Below are 24877 nucleotides of genomic sequence, written 5' to 3' on the forward strand. Positions count from 1 at the left end.
GTTCTGGCCGGCGCGAGTTCCTAACACTTCCCGCCCGTCACAGCGTCTAACAAAGGGGCGGGGTGTGTGGTGACGTCACCGGCATCCCCGCCCCTTTGTTTACACGGCGGGCGGGGAATGCCAGTGACCGCTGTGTACGGATAGAATCAGCGGAGCTGGGAGCTCTCTCTCTCCCCGCTCCACTGATTCTGTCAGTGTACAGCGGTCGGCGCGGGCCACAAAATATTGCACTGAGGGCCGCAAATGGCCCGCGGGCCGTGAGTTTGAATCCACTGGTCTAAAGTTTGATTAAAGAATTGTTTCTGATAATACTGTTGATTTATGATATAAAAATAAAGATCCAGGTTTACTAAACTGAGCAGTTTAGTTTTAACATTTCGTGGGATCAACAGAGAATGTGTAAATTAAATAACATAGACAAAGCAGCTCATTTCAGTAAAGACTAACACAATTTTCCAAATGCAGAGCAAATTAGCTGGCAGCTAGCTAGCAGCTCTCACTTGATCGCCCACTGAAGCTAAGCAGGGTTTCGACCACATGGGAAAGCTAGGCTGCTGCCAGAAGTGGTGTTAGTGAGACCAGCATGGGGTGCTTAAAACCTGCTGTCTGTGTGGGTCCTAACTAACGCCCTAGTATGTTGATGGGGACTCTATACTCCTCAGTGAGCACCATCTTTCCGATGCAATGTTAATCCGTGGTCCTGAGGTCATTAAAAATCCCAGGATGTCCTTCAAAAAAAGAGTAGGGTTTTAACCCCGGTATCTTGGCCAAAATGACCCGCTGGCCTTCTAACCATCCCTATGTCATAATTAGCTTCATTACTCTGTCTCATCTCCACCACTTAGCTGGTGTGTGGTGTGCAGTCTGCTGCAATATGGCTGCCGTCGCGTCATCCAGGTGGATGCTGCACACTGGTGGTGGACAGGAAATTTCCCCCCACACACACCACGCCCCCCCAAAAATGTGAAAAGTGCTTTAAGTGTCTAGAAATATAAAATTTATTATTTATTTTATTAATAATAAAATAAAAAGTTTGCCTTGGTCATAAGTATGCCTGAATAATGTTGTCTTTTCTGAAAAATCCATTTGTTCTCCTTCAACAACTACAAGTCTAGAAAAAAAGCGGAAAAGAATGGCTGTATCCCGAAATCACTACTTTTACCCTCATTCACTATTCCCTACATTAGTCCACTAATATAGTATACTTGGAGAGAGTGAAAAAGAGTGCACTGATAAGATGCCATTTTGTTTGTGCTTTGCTGGTTAATAAATCCCTCAGCCTGTCTATTAGGGCGGCACGGTGGCGCAGTAGGTAGCGCTGTCACCTCACAGCAAGAAGGTTGCTAGTTTGAACCCCGGCTGGGTCAGTTGGCATTTCAGTGTGGAGTTTGCATGTTCTCCCCGTGTTGGTGTGGGTTACCTCCGGGTGCTCCAATTTCCCCTACAAGTCCAAAGACATGCGCTATAGGTGAATTCGCTAAGCTAAATAGTCCATAGTATGTCTATAAATGAGAGTTTATGGGTGTTTCCCAGGGATGGGTTGCGGCTGGAGGGGCATTCGCTGCATAAAGCATATTCTGCATAAGTTGGCGGCTCATTCCGCTGTGGCAACCCCAGATTAATAACAGGACTTAGCCAAAAGGAAAATGAATGAGCTGTCTATTAGTAATGTAACTAAGTATTTTGATTTAAATAATTGAATTAAATAATTATTTCATTAGAAACTTACACTGATAGGATTTGGCTGTATACGCCATCTTGTGGTCAGATGCAGAAAACAATTTGCTCTGCAATTACATTATGGGTATTCTGTAGCCATTGTGTATACATTAGTTGGTTACAATAACACAATAACACTCGTTATTGTGGTGTATTGTAGGATTGATTGAGTGCACTTAAGAATGTCCACTATGTTTCAGACAGCACTACAAATGGCTTCTCCCTCAAATAGTGCACAGTTCAAGGGTATAGGGGTGATTTCAGATACAGCCATGCTTCTAAGGGTGCATAAGCCAGTACACCGATTATCATTAACTTTAGTAAATGACTTTGCAAGAGTCATTTAAATACTCTCCTCCCTTTCAAAATGAAACTCACACAAATGCATATGGAACAAGGTCAGCTGCATTGATTACACTGCACATGTTTTCTAAATCCTGACAGTAGAGTGGGAATTCAGTGGTTTTAGTGGTTAGTAAACTTGGCCCATAGTCTCTAGTGTCGTTATGAGGCCTGACTGACTTAAATCGTATTTGAGATCTCATAATATATGAAGTGCCTCTCCCACCGTTATTAGCATTAAGAATTCTTAAAAACCACATCTCAAGAGCAAACCTGTCAAGAGTGGGATGTGAAATTAAGGAGTAACCACCCAAGATCGACATGTTTAGATGTTATTATTATTATAGGTATATTTCTGTTCAGACACCCATCCAAAAACCAGAATGACTTTTGCTCCACTTCAAATCGAATGCTTTAAAAATTTAAACGATTTAAATATTACAAAAATGATTATTTTCTACTTAAATATAAAAACCACTGCCTCCATGCTTTCTTAATCTCAGGGTGCTTTTTCAGTTTATTCATTACAATTTGCTTTTGTATGATGTGATTATTATTAGTAGTAGTATTTATTATATGCATATTTATATTTGTCTTATTAAAAACAAGCTTAGATTTGCCCACCTGTCAGGTTTAAACCATATGGGCCACAGCATGTTTATTTGGGTTTTTGAGCACACTTCATTATTATTGTTCATTTATTCACTTGCTGGAAATTAGAATTGAATTTAGAAATAGTTTTAAAACAAATCCTTGCACTTAACAAATCAAATTAATTATGTAGTCTAATGGATGGTCATTCTCGCGCTGTAGATGCTCTGTTTAACTGTTTTCTCGCTAGTGAAGTGTTCAGTTTTTCCTCTCACAAAGTCCGCCATGTAAATAGCAAATGCGCCATGGCATGACGTAACTGAATCTTAAAGGGAATGGGAGATGAGACTCTGATTGGTTTATTCTCAAAACACACCCATAACTCATTAAGAGTTTAAGCTCAACTCTGTTAGACCATTTTCCGTGGCCCAAAGCGGATTTTTCCGTTGTTAAAACAGTAAAAGTGGATTCTGACACGCCCTTAATGCTTTTGAGCCCTGCGCTTTAGGCTTTGGCCTATCTAGGCTTTTAGACCTAGATTGTCAAAATAGAGCCCTTGATGTTTAATGGCACCCTTCATAGAAAATTTTTAATTATGGGAAAATATTTATGGGATGATAGCAGGATAGAATTGTTAAATACAGGAAAATGCCGAGAAAAACCGGAGGGTTGTCAGGTATGCTTAAGAGTCATATTTTTAATGTTAATGACACCAACAATGTCTTTTTTTCTCTGAAGGGCTTTAAGGAAGCAGCGTTAATTTATACACTGAATAAAGTGTATTCATTAAAGCGTATTAAAAATGGGTTTAGGGTTCTTTTATTTTAGCTCCAATAATAATAAAAAAAATGTAAAATGTTACCAAAAGTACTTTTAATAATAGCCTTTCAAAACTTAAACTTTGTTAATTTAATTTACCAAGAACTTATAATGATCTAATTTTATTTATTATTTTCCATCTTCACTATTTTTTAAAATTCTGTTATTTTTTCAGCAATAACAACACTGCTAATAAAAGCATCACCAGAAGATAACTGAGTACATTAGACCTTCTGAACTTTAAAAGAGCAAACTTTAGTAATAAAACTACTTTAAAACATGGTTTTACAACGTTCAGCTTGTGTGACAACACAGGCTCATTCTGAAAACGTAGTCCCGTGAGCGTTTCTGGAGATCGCGAATTATGTAGCCGGAGGTACGCATGGCTGCATTTAATTTTTTTAAGCGAACGATACGGAGCTGTATGACGGCGTTCCTTTTCGCACTTACCGGCTGACTGCTTATACCTTCGTGTGGAGGGCTTTCCCGCCGCAACCAATTTGTCCAGTTAGTTCGTCATGTACATCGGCAGACTTGAGGCACAGAGAGGAGTTGATCATGACAGAATCCAAAAAATAAAATGAACAAGTGAACAACAGGGTGAGAATGTGGTAAAAATCTGAAAACGTGGTAAAAATCAGACGAGGGCTTTTTTTTTCTGGACTGCTTTTGTAAATCGTCGATTGGGTTTAGGGAAGTAAGCGGGCGAGTGGGTTAATCAATAAAATTGGTTGTGTTTTGAGAAGAAGGAGGGCGGGTCGGTCGATTGGCCGGTCGCCCAGTCGGCCATTTGGCTGTTCAGTCAGTCAGACAGACGGTCAGTCAACAGCAGCCTCTGGTGGGTTCACACGAGAACAGCGCTGACATGAACGGCACTCGCAAGAGAAATTTGAGATGCGAAAAAGCACACAAAGCGGCATCTCACGGATTCGCGAAAACAAAAACTGCACAAATACTTACCTCCCGGGACGAATTTCACAGTCTCCAGAAATGTCCACGGGACTACGTTTTCAGAATGAGCCTGGGTTGTAGTGTAATGTTTTTAAGATACAATATCCATCAACTGTTCTGAAAAAAACTATTGACAAATTCTCACAATTCTGATAGAAGTAAAAGATTTCTTTCATGATATACACTATGTTTACCCATTACTTCTTTAACTATTCAACATTGCTTGCGCTATTTTTACTAACCAACATGTTAATAAACAAAAAACATCATAAAAATGCAAGATGCCCACACTATACCATGCTGATGTGCCCAGATCAATGTAAGAACTTAATTTCTCTGTTTCTGCATGGCCGTACAGCCCTCACCCCGTGAAGCCATTGACCAACAACACTCTACAGGGAGAGAAGAAAGCTGAAAGCCGCTCAGTGCTGGAGAAACTCAAGTCCACCATAAATCCAGGACGATCTGCTCTAGCCACCACTGCTGAGGAGGAGAAACAGCAGGTACTAGAGGATCGCATGTGGTGCTGTTAGCAATGGCTTTTACTAATAACACGCAGCATACAGTTGGTCAGAATTGTTAGCCCCCCTGTATTTTTTTCCTTAATTTCTGTTTAAAGGAAAGAAAAAAAAATTTCAACACATTTCTAAACATAATAGTTTTAATAACTAATTTCTAATAAGTTCAGCTTAATGTGCAATTTAAAGGCCTAATTAGGTTAACTAGGCAAGTTAGGGTAATGAGGCAAGTCATTGTATGGCGATGGTTTGTTCGAAAACAAATATTGCTTAAGGTGGTAAATAATAATAAACTTAAAATGTTTTTTTTAATTAATTCTTGCTGAAATAAAACAAATAAGACTCTCAAGAAGAAAAAATATTCATAGGAAATACTGTGAAAAATTTGTTGCTCTGTTTTTATTTAAAAAAAGAAATTCACAGAAGGACGAATAATTCTGATTTCAACAGTAAATTCTGGACAGTATGCTGATTTCTCTGATTGTCTCGTAAGCATGACTGTTGTAACGAAGGGTCTGACACAGAGGGATCCATTTGCAGTATATTTATTAAACACAGTTTGATAAAGAGCACACAGTATGCACTAGTTTGCGAACTCACATCAAACACAGTCAGGGCCGGAGCAAGCTGAACTGCTGCTCTAGGCAAAGGATGGTTACGCCGCCCTCAACCCCAACCCTCTCTATTCTGCCGCCCTAGACGCAGATATAACTGAGGGCGCGGGTGGTGAGGGTAGTGTTGGGGACGCGGATATAACTGAGGGTGCGTTGGTAAGGGTAGTGTCGCGGACGCTGCCCTCTCTATTCTGCCGCCCTAGATGCGGATATAACTGAGGGCGCGGGTGGTGAGGGTAGTGTTGGGGACGCGGATATAACTGAGGGTGCGTTGGTAAGGGTAGTGTCGCGGACGCTGCCCTCTCTATTCTGCCGCCCTAGATGCGGATATAACTGAGGGCGCAGGTGGTGGTGAGGGTAGTGTTGGGGACGCGGATATAACTGAGGGCGCGTTGGTAAGGGTAGTGTCGCGGACGCTGCCCTCTCTATTCTGCCGCCCTAGACGCGGATATAACTGAGGGCGCGGGTGGTGAGGGTAGTGTTGGGGACGCGGATATAACTGAGGGCGCGTTGGTAAGGGTAGTGTCGCGGACGCTGCCCTCTCTATTCTGCCGCCCTAGACGCGGATATAACTGAGGGCGCGGGTGGTGAGGGTAGTGTTGGGGACAAGGATATAACTGAGGGCGCGTTGGTAAGGGTAGTGTCGCGGACGCTGCCCTCTCTATTCTGCCGCCCTAGATGCGGATATAACTGAGGGCGCAGGTGGTGGTGAGGGTAGTGTTGGGGACGCGGATATAACTGAGGGCGCGTTGGTAAGGGTAGTGTCGCGGACGCTGCCCTCTCTATTCTGCCGCCCTAGACGCGGATATAACTGAGGGCGCGGGTGGTGAGGGTAGTGTTGGGGACGCGGATATAACTGAGGGCGCGTTGGTAAGGGTAGTGTCGCGGACGCTGCCCTCTCTATTCTGCCGCCCTAGACGCGGATATAACTGAGGGCGCGGGTGGTGAGGGTAGTGTTGGGGACAAGGATATAACTGAGGGCGCGTTGGTAAGGGTAGTGTCGCGGACGCTGCCCTCTCTATTCTGCCGCCCTAGACCCGGATATAACTGAGGGCACGGGTGGTGAGGGTAGTGTTGGGGACAAGGATATAACTGAGGGCGCGGGTGGTGAGGGTAGTGTTGGGGACAAGGATATAACTGAGGGTGCGGGTGGTGAGGGTAGTGTCGCGGATGCCGCCCTCACTATTCTGCCGCCCTAGGTGGCCGCCTTCGTCGCCTCTATGGATTCACCGGCCCTGAATACAGTTGTATAATGTCAATAGGCTGGCGGCTGGCATACACGGGTCGATATAGCAGGCATGGGTCAGAGGCAGGCGGCTAGGATCAGAGTCGATGTTCAAGGCTAGGTTCAAGACAGAAACGCTCAGTAATGTCAGCAGAGGCAGAACAAGACTTTGCACTGGAGTGTGTGTGTGAGCTGCTTATATGTGTGTGGAGGTGATCAGTGTAATATGTGGCAGGTGTGTAGCAATCAGTGTCTGAATGGGTGACGTAATGTCAATAGTCCGGTGATGATGACCTCTGCTGGCCAGCGAGGGGAATGAGTCGGTGACAACTGTGTCTGTTTTGTGTGCAGTTGTCTCTGATGGAGGCCCGCGCTCACTATCAAAACATGACCAACATGGAGCTGATTGCTCTGCTGCTTCAGCAGGAATTGGAGATCAAGAAGCAGCGCGCAGAAACCGAGGTGCAGGTGGTGATGCTGGAGAAACGAGACGCCGAACTGAAGAAGATGAAGGTTCAGGTCAGAGATCTGGAGGACTACATTGACAAGCTGCTGGTGCGCATCATGGAGCAAACGCCAACACTGCTGCAGGTACGCGGCAGACTCAAATGACTACAATGAAGCGCTCCGTCCCAAATACACCTCATATCCACCTAAAGCCATTTGTGATGCTCCATTAAATGTCAAAACTGCCAGATTCACGTAGACACGAGAAAAGCTTTGCATGCGTATTACTGGATCTCCAGATTTACCTTTTATCACACTCTTAATCATGCTACAAGCACATGGCAAAATATAGATGTGCAATTGGATTGATTTATTTGATCTAATGTAGGTAGAAATATTGATAGAATGCACACAAATAAGTCTTCCTGTTTATTCATTTTCATAATGAGGTCTGAGATTGTAGTGAATCACACAATGTCTCTGAAGTTAGGAAAATCCACAGATGCGAGTAATAAAGCACTGCCTAAATTAGCGGATTTCTTTTAATGTTACTTTAAGACTTTTCGTTCCTTGCAATTAGAAGTATTTGGAAAAAGATCATACAGAGACCTGATGGGACGTGGTGGTGGGGGAAAAAATGGGTGGAAGGAAAATGAGTTATGAGAAAACAAATATTTTTACGTTTTTGCGTTCCCTCGCAAAGATGCTGTTCCACAAACACTTCCTGTTCACTTCATACATGTCAACCCTCCCGTTTTGAGATATATCCCACTGCAGACTCGCAGAATCACACATTTTAGGCACACACGATCTAAGCAAACCATAGATGGTAACAAACTCCTTAGAAGCATTATCGCCACCTACTGAATTTCACAAACATGGTTTCCCATTTCAGTCGTTATATCATTATTAAATCGTAACGATCATTTTAACATCTCTGCAGTTTTTGAACTCAAATTATGTAAATAAAAATAATTGGTTAAACACTTTTGACTTTATTCACGTCTCCACATTCACAAAGAAGACATGATAGATCTAATTGTAGGATTAAGTGTAATAAGCAAATTCTTCTTAAAGTCTTCTTAATGTTATCATACTTGGTTAAAATTGCTTTGTTGTAAAATATAAAAGCAAACAATAATGTGTCACATTAAAATTAATTACTGTAATCATTTAAACAATATATAATATAGTTTATATATAATTTTATCTTAACTGATTCTCTGATTATAAACTACTATATTTTACAAAACTGTAGTAACTTAGTAATATATATAGTATAATATATAGTAATATATATATATACAGTTAATTTGTTTGTAATGCTAAATTGGTCCCAATTTATATTAAGTGTCCTTAACTACTATGTACTTACATCAAAAAATAAATACAATGTACTTACTGTGTTTGTACTGTGTTTTGAGTTGGGATAGGGGTTGGGTTATGGACAGGTTTGGTGGCATGGGTAGGTTTAAGGGTGGGTTAAGGTGTAGGGGATGGTCAACAGTGTATTTACAAATGTAATTACAAAAGTAAATTACAGATGTAATTACATACATGTATTTAATCAAGCTTAAGTACACAGTAAATACATGTATTTGCACAATAAGTACATTGTCACAACTATTAATTCCTGTGTAAGTACATATTAGTTAAGGCCACTTAATATAAAGTAAGACCGCTAAATTTGTTGCCACTATAATTACAACAAATTACCAGTACTTTATAGTTATCTATAAAATTATCTATATATCTGCTATATTGACTCTGTCAGATAAATAATGACTGATCATCTATGATGACTGATAGAAAACGGTTCAGTCTATTATATTGAATGGCGATCGGAAACAACGTTCCCCATTCACCCGTCTTGATCGCCATATTTGTGAAATAGTAAACACTATTGTTTATTGTGTACAATATTTATTGTACAAACTATATTGATGACGTTGTCCGAGAAGACGTTAATCACATTAGCATTCGTCGTAAACATTTATGGTTTGCCTAGATTGTGTGTGCTGCATTGTGTGTGCCTGAAACATGTGTGGTTCTGCGGGCCTGCAGCTGGATATTATTGGCCATTTTTGCCAGGATTCTACCGTATTTTACCGTTCTATCTCGCAATTAACCTCTGAATCAGTGAATGCATATACAAGCGCTGACTGACGGACGCGCTCCATATGATAAACTGATCCCAATTGCTCTCATTCTCAAAGTGACACCTCTGCTATCAAACAAAACAAAACTAAATGATTTAATAACAGAGGTGTCACTTTAAATGGCGTGTACTGAAGCTGATCTGGGATCAGTTTATCATAGGGAGCGCGTCCGTCAGTCAGCACTTATAGGTGCATTCGCTGTTTTAAAGTTGCATTTGAAAGGCGATGATTGACGCATAATATATAAATATATTTTCCAATCACTTTCACCCATTTTTCCCCCACCATCATGTCCCTGCCAGGTCTCGGTAATATCATAAGAAAATTAACAAAATACGAAAAGTTTTGATCTGTTCTGTAAATCTCAGTCCTATGGAAACTTGTTTTCACTACAGAATTTTAAAAATATATAATAATTGCATCTCTTTATCTTGCAATTCAGATTTTTTGCCCCTTAGAACTGCAATTTTCATTTATAACAAAAAAACTTTTGAGTTTATTACTGATAATGTTATTGTTGCTATTTAAACCTAAAATAAAGAAATTAAGTCAGGATTATTTGAAATAATCAGAAAGCCTTTAAACGTACAATTGCAAGACACACTTAACTGCAGTTTATATATATATATATATATATATATATATATATATATATATATATATATATATATATATATATATTTATATATATATTTATATATACTGTATATATAAATTCTGATTTTCAGGATTCATACTCGGAACGGTGTGGCATGAACTAACAATTATATAAATATACAATATATGTAGTCACAGGTCTATATAAAAATACACTAAATTGCAAGATATAAATACAAATTCCCTAAAATGAAATTTAAGATGCAAATTAAAGCCGATAATATTACAGTTGCTAGAAATAAATTTGTAGTGCATAGACAAAAATCTGTATTGTGACATATAAATTCAAGAGTAGACAAATACAGTCAGAATCCCGACAAAGTCACAGATTATAATCAATTTTATTCTTTATCTCATTACATAAACAGGCTTTGCATGAAAAAAACTGTCAAAATTTGCTGTGTAGAAATAAAATTATCAAGTAATTAAAAAAGAAAAACAACAAAAATAGTCTAAATTGTGAAATACAAACACAAACTCGCCAAAATAAATTCAGAATCGAAAGAAAGCCTATTATACAGTTGCTAGGAATACAGTTTGAGTGCAAAGAAAGAGTTCACAGAAACACCATCAGCAATGCTACTAAAATTTGAAATAATATTTTTTTCTTTATCTCATGACGGAAACCATAACAAAACTGTCAGAATCTCCAATATAAAAATAAAAATTGCCAGAAATAAAAAAGAAAGAGCAACTGTAATATACAGACACAAATCTCTGCAAAAAAGCTGAATTGCAAGATATAAATACACATTTGCAGAATACAAACTCTAAACGGTGAAATATGCAATATTAAAGTCACAATTTGAAACAAAAAAATGTCTCAGTAGCGAGATATAGACACAAATTGCCTAAAATAAAGTCTGAGTTGGAAGAAAGCCTGTAATATTACAGTTGCGAGAAATAAAGTTGCAGTGCAAAGAAAAAATCTGGTGTGTGAGATATAAATTCAAGAGTAGACAAACACAGTCAGAAATGCAAAAAGAAAGCATAGTTGCAATAAATAAGTCACAATTCTCTGCCAAAAAAAAAGCTGAATTGCAAGATATAAATTCACATTTGCAGAATATAAACTTAAAACTGAGAGACATGAGCTCAAAATTGCAAAATTTCTGCAAGTTCTTTAAACAAATTGCCTGAAATGCGAGATATAAACCAAATGACCCCAAGTCAGAATTTATAAAAAGCCCATAATATTACCGGTCCTAAAAATAAAGTTGCATAGCAAAGACAAAAACATGCATTGCGTAAAATAAATTCAAGAGTAGACAGGAAAAAAAAGAGTTTTTAAACTTGCAAAAATAAGAAATAGATTGTTAACAAATTCTATTCTTTATCTCATAGGAAAATATTATTTCAGATATCCTAACTACACATAATCCGTCACACTGTCCAATACGAAACCGGAGATTTAAAACATTGTTAATATTTAATACGCAACATGTAGCCTAATAATACACCTTGTGTCAAAGTTGATGTAAAATATTCCTCTACGTGTAAATAAATATTGTACTTCTTGATAGCTTTAAAAAGCACCTTAATGCGCTTTATGCAAACCGTTGTGCTTGAGCCAGTCCGCTTTCAGCCAGTGCATGTTCACTTCCATCCAGCCCTCGCACAAAAGCAGAGAGTAATTCTCCACAAACACATTAGCTATGCAAAACAACATGCTAAGCTGGAGCTAAACTCAATATATGCCACACAAAATATATTCATGAAGCCTTAACACTACTGCATATTTAGAAGATCATTGCTGAAGTAGCAAATTTAGAGATACGCAAATGCCTAAGCTTTCTAAACCACAAAAGCCATGTTTTTTGTTAAACAAAGATCTGTGTGATGTTTGCGTTGTAACTTCATTGCGTTTGTTTGTTTGTTTTTTCTCTGATGTTCATTCTAATGCCATTGTTTTTGTTGTTTTGATGCTCACAGTGTGTAATTTTGAACTCGGTGTTTCTTCATTTTGTTGAGATTCTGCCATATGGTAGTATCAGTTCTACATCTCAGTATTGGATTTAATGAAAGTCCAGGGTTATAGCTGATACTGTGGACTCGCTGCATCAAAAGTAAAGTATTTTTGAAATCAGATAAACTAGTTTTAAGTTTTCTGTGTTCCAGGAAAGAAACATGTAGCACTGTGATGCCAGATTTATTGTTTTGATTTGCCTTTTAATTGCCATTTTTGCAACGTTTCTCTGTGGATTTATTTACAACATACATTCACATTTGTATTTTCTGTATTTTTATTTATTGCTAATTATTTCAAACGGCTTCATTTTCAAAGTTCTTTGAAAATAAAGTTATAAAACCATTTGTCGTGTTTCGGTTTGAGTTCTTTGCAGTAGAGACCTGTATGAAGACGTGTGCAGATTTGTGCTTTATCCTCATCAAAATACCTGAACGTTTACTCATAGTTTTTGTGATGTCACACCATTATAAACACGCGCACCTGAAAACTAACTACAGACTGCCTTTCGTTTTTTACCAGGTGTGTACTGAACGTCATGATTTTGCCAGGTACAATGGGATCCTGAATAAACATCTATGTTGATCCTAGAACATAATTTTTGTTCGAAAATATAATCCATACCTATTCCCTACCCCTAAACCCAACCATAACTGTAAATTATTCCCAAAATCAGAAAGGAATAATTGGATAACAATCATGTAGAAGTGCATAAAACTAACCGTAAGCCTAAACTTAACATTTATTTATTTACATAATCTTTTTATTGTTTTAAGCATAAGAAAATGAACAATAACATAAACAGAAAGAAAAGGGTACAAAGGCCATTTCAAAATACAGAAATAGCCAGACACAACATAATACAATATCATCCAGAATCGTAAGAAAAATAAATAGAATAAAAAATAATAATAATAATTCACTGAGAAATGTGTAGGCTCCACAACTCGACTTATGCCAAACCAATCCCACCTATAAAGAGTTACAAGTCAGCATTACTGATATAAAACATAATTGGATTCCAGATTTTTTAAAAATGTGTTTAGTTTGTTTGCCATCCCATATCGCATTTCTTCCATGGGCAACACGTAACTTAAGCTCCTAATCCAAGTTTCAAAGACAGGCACAATATCTGACTTCCAATTTTGTACAATTATTTCCTTTGCTAATTTCATGCCTAAACTTAACATAAACGGTAAACAAATCACTTAATTCTGATTGGCTGGTTGGAATGTTGTTTCAGGATCAACATAGATGTTAATAGCCACAGCCATGTCACCATGCAGCCCAAGACCGGTTATTCACTGAAGCTAAGCAGGGCTGAGCCTGGTCAGTACCTGGATAGGAGACCACTTGGGAAAAACTAGGTTGCTGTTGGAAGTGGTGTTAGTGAGGCCAGCAGGGGGCGCTCAACCTGTGGTCTGCGTGAGTCCTAATGCCCCAGTAAAAGTGAAGGGGACACTACACTGTCAGTGGGCACCGTCTTTCGGATGAGACGTTAAACCGAGGTCCTGACTCTCTGTGGTCATCTCTGTGGGCACTTCTCGTGAAAGAGCATTGGTGTAACCTAGGGCGGCAGAATACAGAGGGCAGCGTCCATGACACAACCCTCACCTCTCCCGCCCTCAGTTATATCCGCATCTAGGGCGGCGTCCGCGACACTACCCTCACCACCCATGCCCTCAGTTATATCCGCATCTAGGGCGGCAAAATAGAGAGGGTGGCGGCGTCCGCGACAGCTCCCTCGACACCCCACCTCGCTTTCACTTTAGGGTTGAGGGCGGCATAACCGTCCTTTGCCTAGAGCGGCAGTTCAGCTTGCTCCGGCCCTGGGTGTAACCCTGGTGTCCTGGCCAAATTCCCTCAATTGGCCCTCGCGATCATGGCCTCCCAATCATCCCCATCCACCGAATTGGCTCTTTAACTCTCTCCACTCCACCTATAGCTGGTGTGTGGTGAACGCACTGGCGCCGTTGTTCTGTGGCTGCCGTGCAGCATCATCCAAGTGGATGCTGCACACTGGTGGTGGTGTGGAGAGACCCCCCTCATGATTGTGAAGCGCTTTGGGTGTATAGCCATACACAATAAATGCGCTATATAAATACACACATTACATTACATTAATCCAGGAAGATGTCCTACTTGGTGAAACCGAAAAGTGATAAATGGACAAATTCATTACATACCTCATTAATGATGCTAATTATTTAAAGGCATTCACTCAGAATACGAGCAGTTTCCTATTAGAAAGAAAATGCTAACATGGCTTAGCCTTGGATTTTTAGGGCATTATTTCCACAAGCTCTAAGATAATATGGCAAAAAAAAATGATATGTGAAAATACGATGCGTCAATAAATAAAATTTGAAGCATCACATCTGTAAGAGTTTTTTTTCAACCCAGGTTCATCCTGAAAACGTACCGCTGTATACATTTCTGAAGAGCACCAAATAGGTCTCAGGAGGTAAATTTTCGTGCAGTTTGGTGCAGAGGCTGCTGTGTATGCTTTTTGAGATCTGAAATTTCTCCTGCGAGTGCCATTCATGCCTGCTGTTCTAATGTAAATCCACTAGAGGCCGCTGTTGACTTACTGACTGACTGACCGATCCACTGACCCACCCTTCTCCTTCCCTAAACCCAATCGATAGTGTTTTTAAAAGCACCGATTGACCCGCCCACCACCTTCCCTAAACCCAACTGACAGTTTTCAAAAGTAAAAGCCCTCATCTGTTTTTTACCACGTTTTCAGATTTTTACCACATTCTTACCTTGTTATTTACTTGTTTATTTTATTTTTTGGCTTCTGTTTTTGTCTTACTCGCTTTCTGGAACCGTTCCTCGCCGAAATGGAACCCCATCGTCGTGGTTAACTCCTCTCTGCGTCTTAAGTCTGGCTACAAACATGGAGAGCCACTGGACAAACTGGTAAAAGCGGGAAAGTCGTTCACACAAAGCTAAGTGGTCAGCTGGTAAGCGCGAAAAGAAACAGGGCCATACCACCTCGTAACGTTCATTTTAAAGATGAATTGCAGCCATGCGTACTTCGGGCTACATAATTCATGATCTCCAGAAACGTATGTAGGGCTACGTTTTCAGAATGAGCCTGTGTTGTTGTTGTTTTTTTATTTTTTGCGATGTTAAGAATTATAACCAATCCCAACACGTTTCTGTTGAGTTGATGCCAATCAGAGGCAGCAAGCCTAATCACAGCAGTCAACGACTTTTGTGGAGTGTTAGCGAATTCACTCCTAAAATCGCGATTTCACTCCTAAATAACAAAATACAAAAACGACCAAGTTCCCATTACCCACCTTACTGATAAAAATTGAAGTAATGGACTAGCACATGAGAGTATGACCTGTTTCAACAAGCAAAAACGAAAAACATCTATAACAATTTATAATACCCCATAGTGTTTAATCATACTGTACTTGAATTAATACATTGTGGTGATTATATTGTTGCCACAGCAAATTTAGTAATAAAACTGCTTTTCTATATACAATACACCACAGCTTTATAGTAGTAAAATCTAATACTGCAGTCGGCCTATGCTATAGCATTCATTAACAATGAAATGTAAATAATATTGTATACATTATAGGCTAGCTTACAGCGGGCTACGTTAATGATCACAGCCCTTCTCTGTAATGTTTCATGTGTGCTTGTTTTTCGTTGCTTGAGGAGTGATCTAAATATTCGTGGGTTAAAACAAATGGAAACTTGTTTGAGTGTGTGTGGTTCAATAATAAGTGTTTTTGCCCTCCGGTCTGTCATCCGCGTAAACAGTCACAGTTGTGCTATATTGAATAGCCACTGGGTGGCAGTGCTGGGCTTTTAAGATTATTTATTGCACTTTATAATACACTGTAAACATTAAACTACTTTATTCTCCGCAATATTAACGTGTTTTGTATATAGCCTACTGGTTAAAATACATATATATGAATCTAAGTTTAGCAGATTCATGACAGCTAAAGAATTCTCGCAGAAATGGCCGTGCAGATGGGTTTCATGAAATATTAATGTTGTGGGAATGCAAGCTCAATCTGACAGACAGTGTCTCTGCTTGCTCTGTTTGGGCCTAGTGTCAGATAGCAATGACATTTTGCCTGCTTTTTAAAATGCAAGTTTGATCTTAATAAGTCCTATGGGGTGTTTCATACTTGGTTAATTATTTCTGGGGTGAAACAAACATGAAAATAACCCAACTAGACCCAAAAGTAGTATTAATATAGTTATGATAAAACAATTGTTAATAATAATAATAATATAGACTTTATTCAATACTTTATGTGCTTGAACAGTTTGAAAAAAATGCAGATTAAAATGTTTCTTCTCACAAAGACTGCATTATTGATCAGAAATCTGAATGTTAAATTCCTATTAAAGTGTTTTATTTTAAATACTTTTATGCATTAAGAACATCAAAAACATATTAGTTTATAAATTACACTGTTTATTTTGTAATTGTTTTTTATTGTCAGCTCAAATTTTTATAAAATATATGTTATGTAAAAGGTATTATTCATAAGATAACATGCTAATCTAAATGTTGTTCAGAATACTTCATATCCCACACAACATCTCTGGTGCTTATGGCTCTTATATATGCACATGACATTTGAAAGATCATCAGATCTGCTCTGAATGATTAATTATTCTTGAATTGCATGCGTTATGATTACAAACAGACTCTTATCTTAAATGTTGTCAACACAGGCAAAAGTTATCCAAGCGGTATTATTTTTTTATTGAATGGCTCAGTGGTTAGCACTGTCGCCTCACAGCAAGTTCACTGGTTCGAGTCCAGGCTGGGTCAGTTGGCGTTTCTGTGTTGTTTGCATGTTCTCCTCATGTTGCTGTGGGTTTCCTCTGGGTGCTCTGGTTTCATTTACATGCGCTATAGGTGAATTAAACAAACTAAATTGGCCATAGTGTATGAGTGTGAATGAGTGTGTGTGGAAAAGGTTTTTTGTTGTATTTTTCAAAAACACTCTAGTATTTACTATAAAAGTGCTATAAATTACTATAGAATAGTTTTTTTTTATTTGAGAACATTTCAGAATCCTTTATTAGTGTAATGGAGGCCAGCTTGTGTGTGCTGTGCAGGTAAAACCTCACTCCTCTGACCTCTAAAGGTGCCCTAGCGACATACACTACAGGCCATGGTCTTTAGCCTCCTTGTTAGAGCAACCGACTCCCATGCGGAAGGTCATCGGTTCGATCCCAGCTCGGAGCGGGTTGGACGGTGTAGGACTGGTGAGGTGACCATTGGTGCCGTGACCCGGATGGGAGTATGGTTTAGGGGGATGAGTGTAACAGAGGCCAGCTAGTGTGTGCTGTGCAGGTAAAATCTCAATCCTCTGACCTCTAAAGGTGCTCTAACGACAGACTCTACAGGCCATGGTCTTTAGCCTCCTTGGTAGAGCAACCGACTCTAGGACCGGCGGGGTTACATTTGCACATAACCCTGGACTACAAAACCAGTCATAAGGGACTGTCACCTCACAGCAAGAAGGTCACTAGTTCGAGTCCTGGCTGGGTCAGTTGGCATTTCTGTGTGAGTTTGCATGTTCTCCCTGTGTTGGGGTGGGTTTCCTCTGTGTGCTCCGGTTTCCCCCACAGTTTAAAGACATGCGCTATCGGTGAATTGAATAAACTAAATCAGCCGTAGTGTGTGTGAATGAGTGTGTATGGATGTTTCCCAATGCTGGGTTGCAGCTAGAAGGGCATCCGCTGTGTAAAACATATGCTGGGTAAGTTTGCAACTCATTCTGCTGTGGCGACCCCTAATGAATAAAGGGACTAAGCTGAAGGAAAACGAATTAATGAATGAGATTTAACTGAGATTTAACTGAGACTGATATCAAGAGCTGAATAAATTAGCTTTCCATTAGGACAGTATTTGGCTGACACTTACAACTATATTAATATCTGAAATCTGAGGGCTAGAAAATATCTAAATATTGTGAAAATCGCCTTTAAAGCTGTTTAGATGAAGTGCTTAGCAATTCATATTGCTAATCAAAGATTAAGTTTTGATATATTTACAGTATTACATTTAGAAATGTCTTCATGATATTTACTTAATATTTGTATTAGGCCTACAATTAGCATAAAAGAAAAGACATGATAATTTTGACCACTTCAATTTACTTCAAATTAGGGTGCTAATTATACATTGACAATCAGAGGGTTAAGTTTTCTGCTTCGGTAATATGCCTCAGTGAACCAAAGTTACATATTTATTTAAATTACAACTTTCATTCATTTTCTTGTCGGCTTAGTCCCTCTATTAATCCGGGATCGCCACAGCGGAATGAACCGCCAACTTATCCAGCAAGTTTTTACGCAGCGGATGCCCTTCCAGCCGCAACCCATCTCTGGGAAACATTCACACAAACATTCACACACTACGGACAATTTAGCGTACCTAATTCACACATGTCTTTGGACTGTGGAGGAAACCGGAGCACCCGGAGGAAACCCACGCGAAGGGTGCCGCAGGGAGAACATGCAAACTCCACACAGAAACGCCAACTGAGCCAAGGTTCGAACCAGCGACCCAGCGACTTTCTTGCTGTGAGGCGACAGCACTACCTACTGCGCCACTGCCTCGCCTTAAATTACACCTAATTTATTAATTAAACTTTTGTTTTTGTTTTGAGGGATATTGAGTGGTTCTCAATGACATTTGTGGTATTAACTAAACAGTGACATTCCTGCACCTAATTTTTTATTTTACAGTTTAACTCATATGTGCGAGAAAGTGTATAATAAAATACAAACTATGCATCTAGTTTTAGGACACCTACAGTACAAATGCCTATTTTAAAAGAAACATGTTTTGTGAACACTTACGCTGTCTGTTGGTGCTCTAGACTTGCTGGTTTCAAACCTGGTAAATAATATTTTGGGGTCAAACATCTATTCAGAATGGTATGAACCATTATAGGGGTGGCCAAATGTATATTTGCGTTATCTATTATTTTAATTAGTAATATTATTTAAGATACAGCAAACAATTTCTTAACTACTAAAGGGCAGACCTCCCATACATTGTATTTTGATGTTCTTTAGGGGTATCAAGCGTTAATTAGGGGGGTGGGAGTGCAAATTACCACCCTGTAATTTGCACCATGCTTAACATTTAAATTATTTTTAATAAAATGTATTATTTTATATTAATAAGTTGACAAATATATTTGTCAAATATACCCATGACTGATTTTGTGGTCCAGTGTCACATATAGGCTATCATTCAGAAATATTTAAATGCTATAATAGCATTACGTAAGTTTTACAAACATAACAACTAGTGTCTGCTTTTTTAAGCAAATGATTTCGACTTACAACCTCAAAGTTGTCTAGTTGTGCTCCAAATGTACATCCTTCAGACTTTTGTAATTAAGAGAGTGTGGATGGAAGGACCTGCTTTGTGTCAAGTCCAACAGAGAACTACACTTCCCATAAACCCCTGCGAGCTATTGCTTCACTAGTTTCGTACCCGAGTTGACTATTCTTACAAATTCCGTCTCATGGACCTTTTTATTATTTAACATCACTCCTGCGCTGCTGAGATGGCGGAATCTGCGTCCTGCCCGCGGTTTCTGCTGGGAAAACCGCGTTTCGAGCAGGTAAAGAGTTTGCCGCGATGTTAAAGTGCATCTTTGTCTGGGCATCTTTGATGGGCGTTGATAAACAACATATGTGTGCAGATGCCTTTGCTTTTTTATCCTGCTCTGTGTTGCGAAAGTCAAGCGTTTATAATGCTTTTTTTTCTCTTGTTGGGTTGTCTTCGTTGCATTGTTATGATTGGCGGATGCAGTTAAGGTTTCACCGTTATGTTAGAAACCTCTCAAACATCATCAGATCCATCCCCAATAGCTTTTCCTTTTATATGCAAATATAGCAGGAGACCAGCGGGACAGGTTTGTGTGGGGTTTTAAGCTGTTGCATACAGATGCATTGGGCACTTTTAATTTGGCATTACCGCGGGACTGATTTCACGGGACGTTATTAAAGTTCATAATTTTTCTGGAAAGCTTCGGGGAAATTTGACTGTTGTTTTGTGTTTTTCTTCTTCCAAAGTCAGTCGTGGCTGTGCACCTGATTAACTCAGATATTGGAAGTTTTTTTTCCTCCTGAGCGGATGCGATAATGATCTCCTCAATCGTGTTATCTGCGAATCTCGTGTCGGTCAAATGAATGACCATCTATTTAAGTCCTGTTGCCTCCATGGAAACACCGCGGTCATCCCAATTAACCCCTTCACACCCGAATTATGCTCCGTGGAGTCAACATATGACAGATTTATTTCATTTTAATAGCTATCAGCAATGAGTCAAGAATGATGATAATGTATTAATAGTTGTTTCTGATGTACATATTGACTCTGAACAACTTTTGGGTAATAAAGCACGTGCATTTCAAGTAATGTCAAGAATATTTAATATAAAATATGGTAATGCTGGTAATAAGGGCATTTATTTTATTATATGTAAGTAATTTTTTTGATATATTAATGCACAAAAATAGCCTACAAAAAAATGCTGTTTGCTCAAACTAATTACTTAAATGAGCTGAATCAACACAATTCTTGATTTTTTATTTTTATTTTTATTTTGGGACAAATTGCTTTATGTTCAACCCAATTAAATTTGTAAAAACTTATAAATAAACTTAATTCCTCCATGTTGAACACAAATCTATTGTGTGGAACCATGCATTTTTTACAGTGTATATTCAGTTTAATTATATTAAAATTATATTAATATACACAATTTCCCCAAGATGGGTTGCGACTGGAAGGGCATCCGCTGCGTAAAAACTTGCTGGATGGCAGTTCATTCCGCTGTGGCGACCCCCGCATTAATAAAGAGACTAAGCAGACAAGAAAATGAATGAATGAAAAATATACATAATTATTAGCTCTTCTGTGAAATTTAAAGTAATTGCTATAATTTTACATTTTCCTATTATTTAATTTTTATTTATGTGAATATATTTTTATTTTAAACTAATTACCCTAATTACCCTAAATTGCTTAGTTGATCTAATTAACCTTCTTGAGCATTTAAAATGAACTATAAGAGCTATAGTATTTTGCAGAACAACTAAAGTGTTATTTACTGTCATCCATTCAATTAGTTATGAAAAATGAGTTATAGGGGCGTCACGGTGGTGCAGTGGGTATCACAATCGCCTCACAGCAAGAAGGTCGCTGGGTCAGTTGGCCTTTCTGTGTGGAGTGCCTGTTCTCCCTGTGTTCGCGTGGGTTTCCTCCGGGTGCTCTGGTTTCCCCACAAGTCCAAAAACATGTGGTGTAGGTGAATTGGGTAAGCTAAAATTGTCCGTAGTGCATGTGTGAATGATTGTGTATAGATGTTTTCCAGTGATGGGTTGCAGCTGGAAGGGCATCCACTGCGTAAAACATATGCTGGATAAGTTGGCGGTTCCTTCCGCTGTGGCTTAGTCCCTAGGTTATTAAAGGGACTAAGCCGAAAATAAAATTAAATGAATGAAAGAAAATGAGTTATGTAACTTATGTTTAAAAATCTATTCAAAATATTTCAGATTTCTAAATATTACAAATTTTATAGAAATACAATAAATATTATAAACAGTTTAAAATATTGAAACAATAACAAAAGCAATCTTATGTTCCTCATTTGCAAAACAAAAAATAGTGATTCTATTAATGGTACAAAATCAATTTCACTTAATATAATTTGTACATTTAAAAAAATTGGCATGCAAGTAATGTTACAAAAAATTATAATTAATTTAGATCATTTGTTTGCAAAAAATAGTGGTGAAAATAACATTTTAAAAATAACTTAATAGCAAAAGTTAAAATAATGTTTAATGGTTAAATTTAAGAAATGCGCAACATTAGCAGTCAGTCATCACTGAAATCCCTTGTGTCATTTTTGCAGTAATATACATTACACTTCTTTTGCATGATGTTATAAATATATGATATGATATTTCATTCACAGACTTTTTTTTATTCTATTTTTGTTTTTTACTGGGAAAAAAAGCCTGAATGATTAAACATTCACTCTGAAATCAGCACATGCATGTCGATTCTCTGTGTTTTTCTCTGGTTTGCTTCAGAGCCATGTTCACAACTATATAAATATGCATTTTGTTTGCAATGCACTACTATGCTGCTTAGAAGCCCATATAGAGGGCAGTATAATGGAGTATCAATTTTGATTCTTTATAAATGTTGTCTCTGAATGCATCCAAATAAAACACTTTCACTGCGATCAGGAGTTTTGTTTGATTATCATGCCAGATGCTCCCTAAATGAGAATATATTCAAATCTGCTGCCCTATTGATGAACTAGTCCCAGATACCAAAAATAAATCTGGTCTTTTGCCAGTTTTATAAGAAGGTGCATTCATTAGATGTGCAATTATTACGCTTGCTGTTATCATTTAGACATATGAACCAAATCCAGGACCATTTTCCTTGTTATCGCTGCAGTTTTTATCTGAAATCAATGCAGCTGCCTGATTTGGCTGTATGTTTTCTATGCAAACTGTGTATATGTGTCTGATATGTTATAGTAATAATATGTATACAATTGAAGACCAAATTATTATCCCTCCTGTGACATTTCACAGTGTTTCCTCTTATTCTTTCTTCTGGAGAAAGTCATATTTCTTTTTAGTTTAATGTTTAGTCTCCTTAATGTTTATTATTTTTTGATGGGCTACTGAACAAAGCAACGTTTGACTTGAGTTATTATGGTCACTGTTATTATATATTTGGATGGGCAATATCCAGCGCTGGTGCCTTTGACTTTTGTGCACCATTTTCCTCGTTATCGCTGCTGTTTTTGGGTGAAATCGATGCAGCTGAAGGATACGAGTGTATGTTTTCATCTCTCTCCATCTCTGCGAACTGTGTTGCGTATTCTCCGGGGAGCAGAAACACATGCATAATTAACAAGTCTTCTCCTGCAGACGTGCACTCACAGCTTTGAAGCAAGTGTCTGTAGCCCAGAAATAACATTATTAGTCGAGCGAACTCAGATCAGCAGATTTCTTTTGTGCTTTCCTCACCATATATTGTAGCTATTTATGGATGATATGACAAAACACGCATCTCACAATATAAGTCTTCCTTAATCCCGTAAACAATATATACTGTTTATATTTATAGTACATTTAAACAAAACTGTTTTATTTAACAGTTATTTATATTATATATATATATATATATATATATATATATATATATATATATATATTATTTCCCAAATAATGTTTACATCACAGTATGTCCGATATTTTGTAATTATATATATATATATATATATATATATATATATATATATATATATATATATATATATATATATATATATACACATCGCACTGCTACTTGTGTGACATTGCTCTATATGATCTTACGAGAAAACGTAAGTATTTTATGTTTTGGCAGTTTAGTGGCTAATTCATACGAATTCGTACGAGTTCAGTCGTAAGAAAATGTACGATTTTAAAAAGGAGGCGTGGCACCTAACCCCACCCCTAAACCCAACCGTCATTGGGGGATACGCAAATCGTACTAAAATGTACGAATTAGATCGTACGAATTTGTACGAATTAGCCACTAAATGAAAAAGTTACGAATTGCCGTGAGATTGTGTTGATGTGGTTGTATATCGGCACTGGTGGGAGGCGCGAGTTGGCTCGAGGTTCGCAGGTCGAGTTCCTTAGTGTCCCCCCAGTGACGATATACAGCCATATAGCAATACTATGAGTGTGATATTGCGTTCATACAACAGTATGACGACATAATTGTGTATATAAAAAGAGAATCAAACACGGAGAGTCTCAAAAACCCTTTTATACTTTCTTCCGCCTTTCATACACTTAAGCAGGTGGTCAGAACAGCAGAAGCCATTGCACATTCACCAACGTCACTTTAGAGCTAGTGTTTGATTGATTCTCTAGCGTAATGTTTAAAGTGACGACAAAACAGGTGATTTTGCTCACATTTTAAGATTATAAGGCTAAACGGCATGGAATGCCATCAGTCTACAGAGATTTCCCAGTATTTCTCTGTTGCAATCGGGATATCACAATAATTAACACCGAAAAAGCCAAAGCAACGCAATTACTACTAGATTACTATTGTATAAACAGCACTACAACATACAAAAGAGAGAGATTGACTTAGAATGTCTCTTACCTGCTTTATAATGAGTTGTGGTTTGAAATTTTTTTCCCCCAAGGACTTATTATGCAGTTTCTGTCGCCATCTTGTGGCGGAACATCAACCGTCTTTGCTTTGCTCAGTATGACAGGCTGATGCCAGTGAACGCGGTGAATCTTCGAAATTTAGAATAATTAAAATAGGCATTATCCTTATAAATAAACTGCATAAAATAGTAAAATAGTGCTTTTCTTAAAGCTATTTATATTGTAAGAAATATCGCAACACTCATCTTACTATATGGTTAGGGTTAGAATGCAGGCTTACTTGCATGTAATTATGCATAACTAATTGTAGTTAATATAGTAGGTACATAGAACATGTATTTTATTTAATTCTATAACTGCTATGACCAAATGTTTGATTAAGAATGTAGAAATGTAAAATGAGTACCTTTGAAATGCAACTCGGTTCACCTAACAGCACCTACTGGAAAGGTGGGTATGATCTGATTGGTCAGACTTGATAAAACAACGTTATCTCGCGACCATTTGTAAGACCTTCTTGGTTTAGTGGCGAAAGTGGCTAAGTCGTATCAATTTATATCTCATTTGTATGATTCGCTTATCCCCCAATGATTGTTGGGTTTAGGGGTGGGGTTTGTTGCCACACCTAATAAACAACCTATGAA

At 38.2% G+C, this 24877-nt stretch overlaps 2 protein-coding genes across 7 annotated transcripts in view; both read left to right on the forward strand.

Moving 5' to 3' along the window:
* The window catches only part of rab11fip5b (RAB11 family interacting protein 5b (class I)), a 36035-nt gene extending 27666 nt beyond the window's left edge, over nt 1–8369 (forward strand). For both annotated transcript variants that reach the window (XM_087281947.1, XM_087281948.1), the window contains 2 exons: nt 4781–4925; nt 7131–8369. In XM_087281947.1, coding sequence (XP_087138073.1) covers nt 4781–4925; nt 7131–7391 — 406 coding nt within the window. In that variant the 3' untranslated portion in view covers nt 7392–8369. The remainder of the gene's footprint in view (nt 1–4780; nt 4926–7130) is intronic.
* An 11069-nt stretch (nt 8370–19438) lies between these two features.
* sfxn5b (sideroflexin 5b) overlaps nt 19439–24877 on the forward strand; it is a 29679-nt gene continuing 24240 nt past the window's right edge. For 4 of the 5 annotated variants that reach the window (XR_015506838.1, XM_087280586.1, XM_087280588.1 and 1 more), the window contains exon 1: nt 19501–19648. Coding sequence is in view for 2 of the 5 variants with exons in the window: in XM_087280586.1 (XP_087136712.1) it covers nt 19592–19648 (57 nt within the window). In the remaining 3 variants the exon portion in view is untranslated. 5 annotated transcript variants of the gene reach the window in all.

The sequence above is a fragment of the Danio rerio genome, chromosome 14 (genome assembly GCF_052040795.2).
Source record: "Danio rerio strain M-AB ecotype USA chromosome 14, GRCz13ab, whole genome shotgun sequence".
In the NCBI taxonomy this organism is placed as follows: Eukaryota; Metazoa; Chordata; class Actinopteri; order Cypriniformes; family Danionidae; genus Danio; species Danio rerio.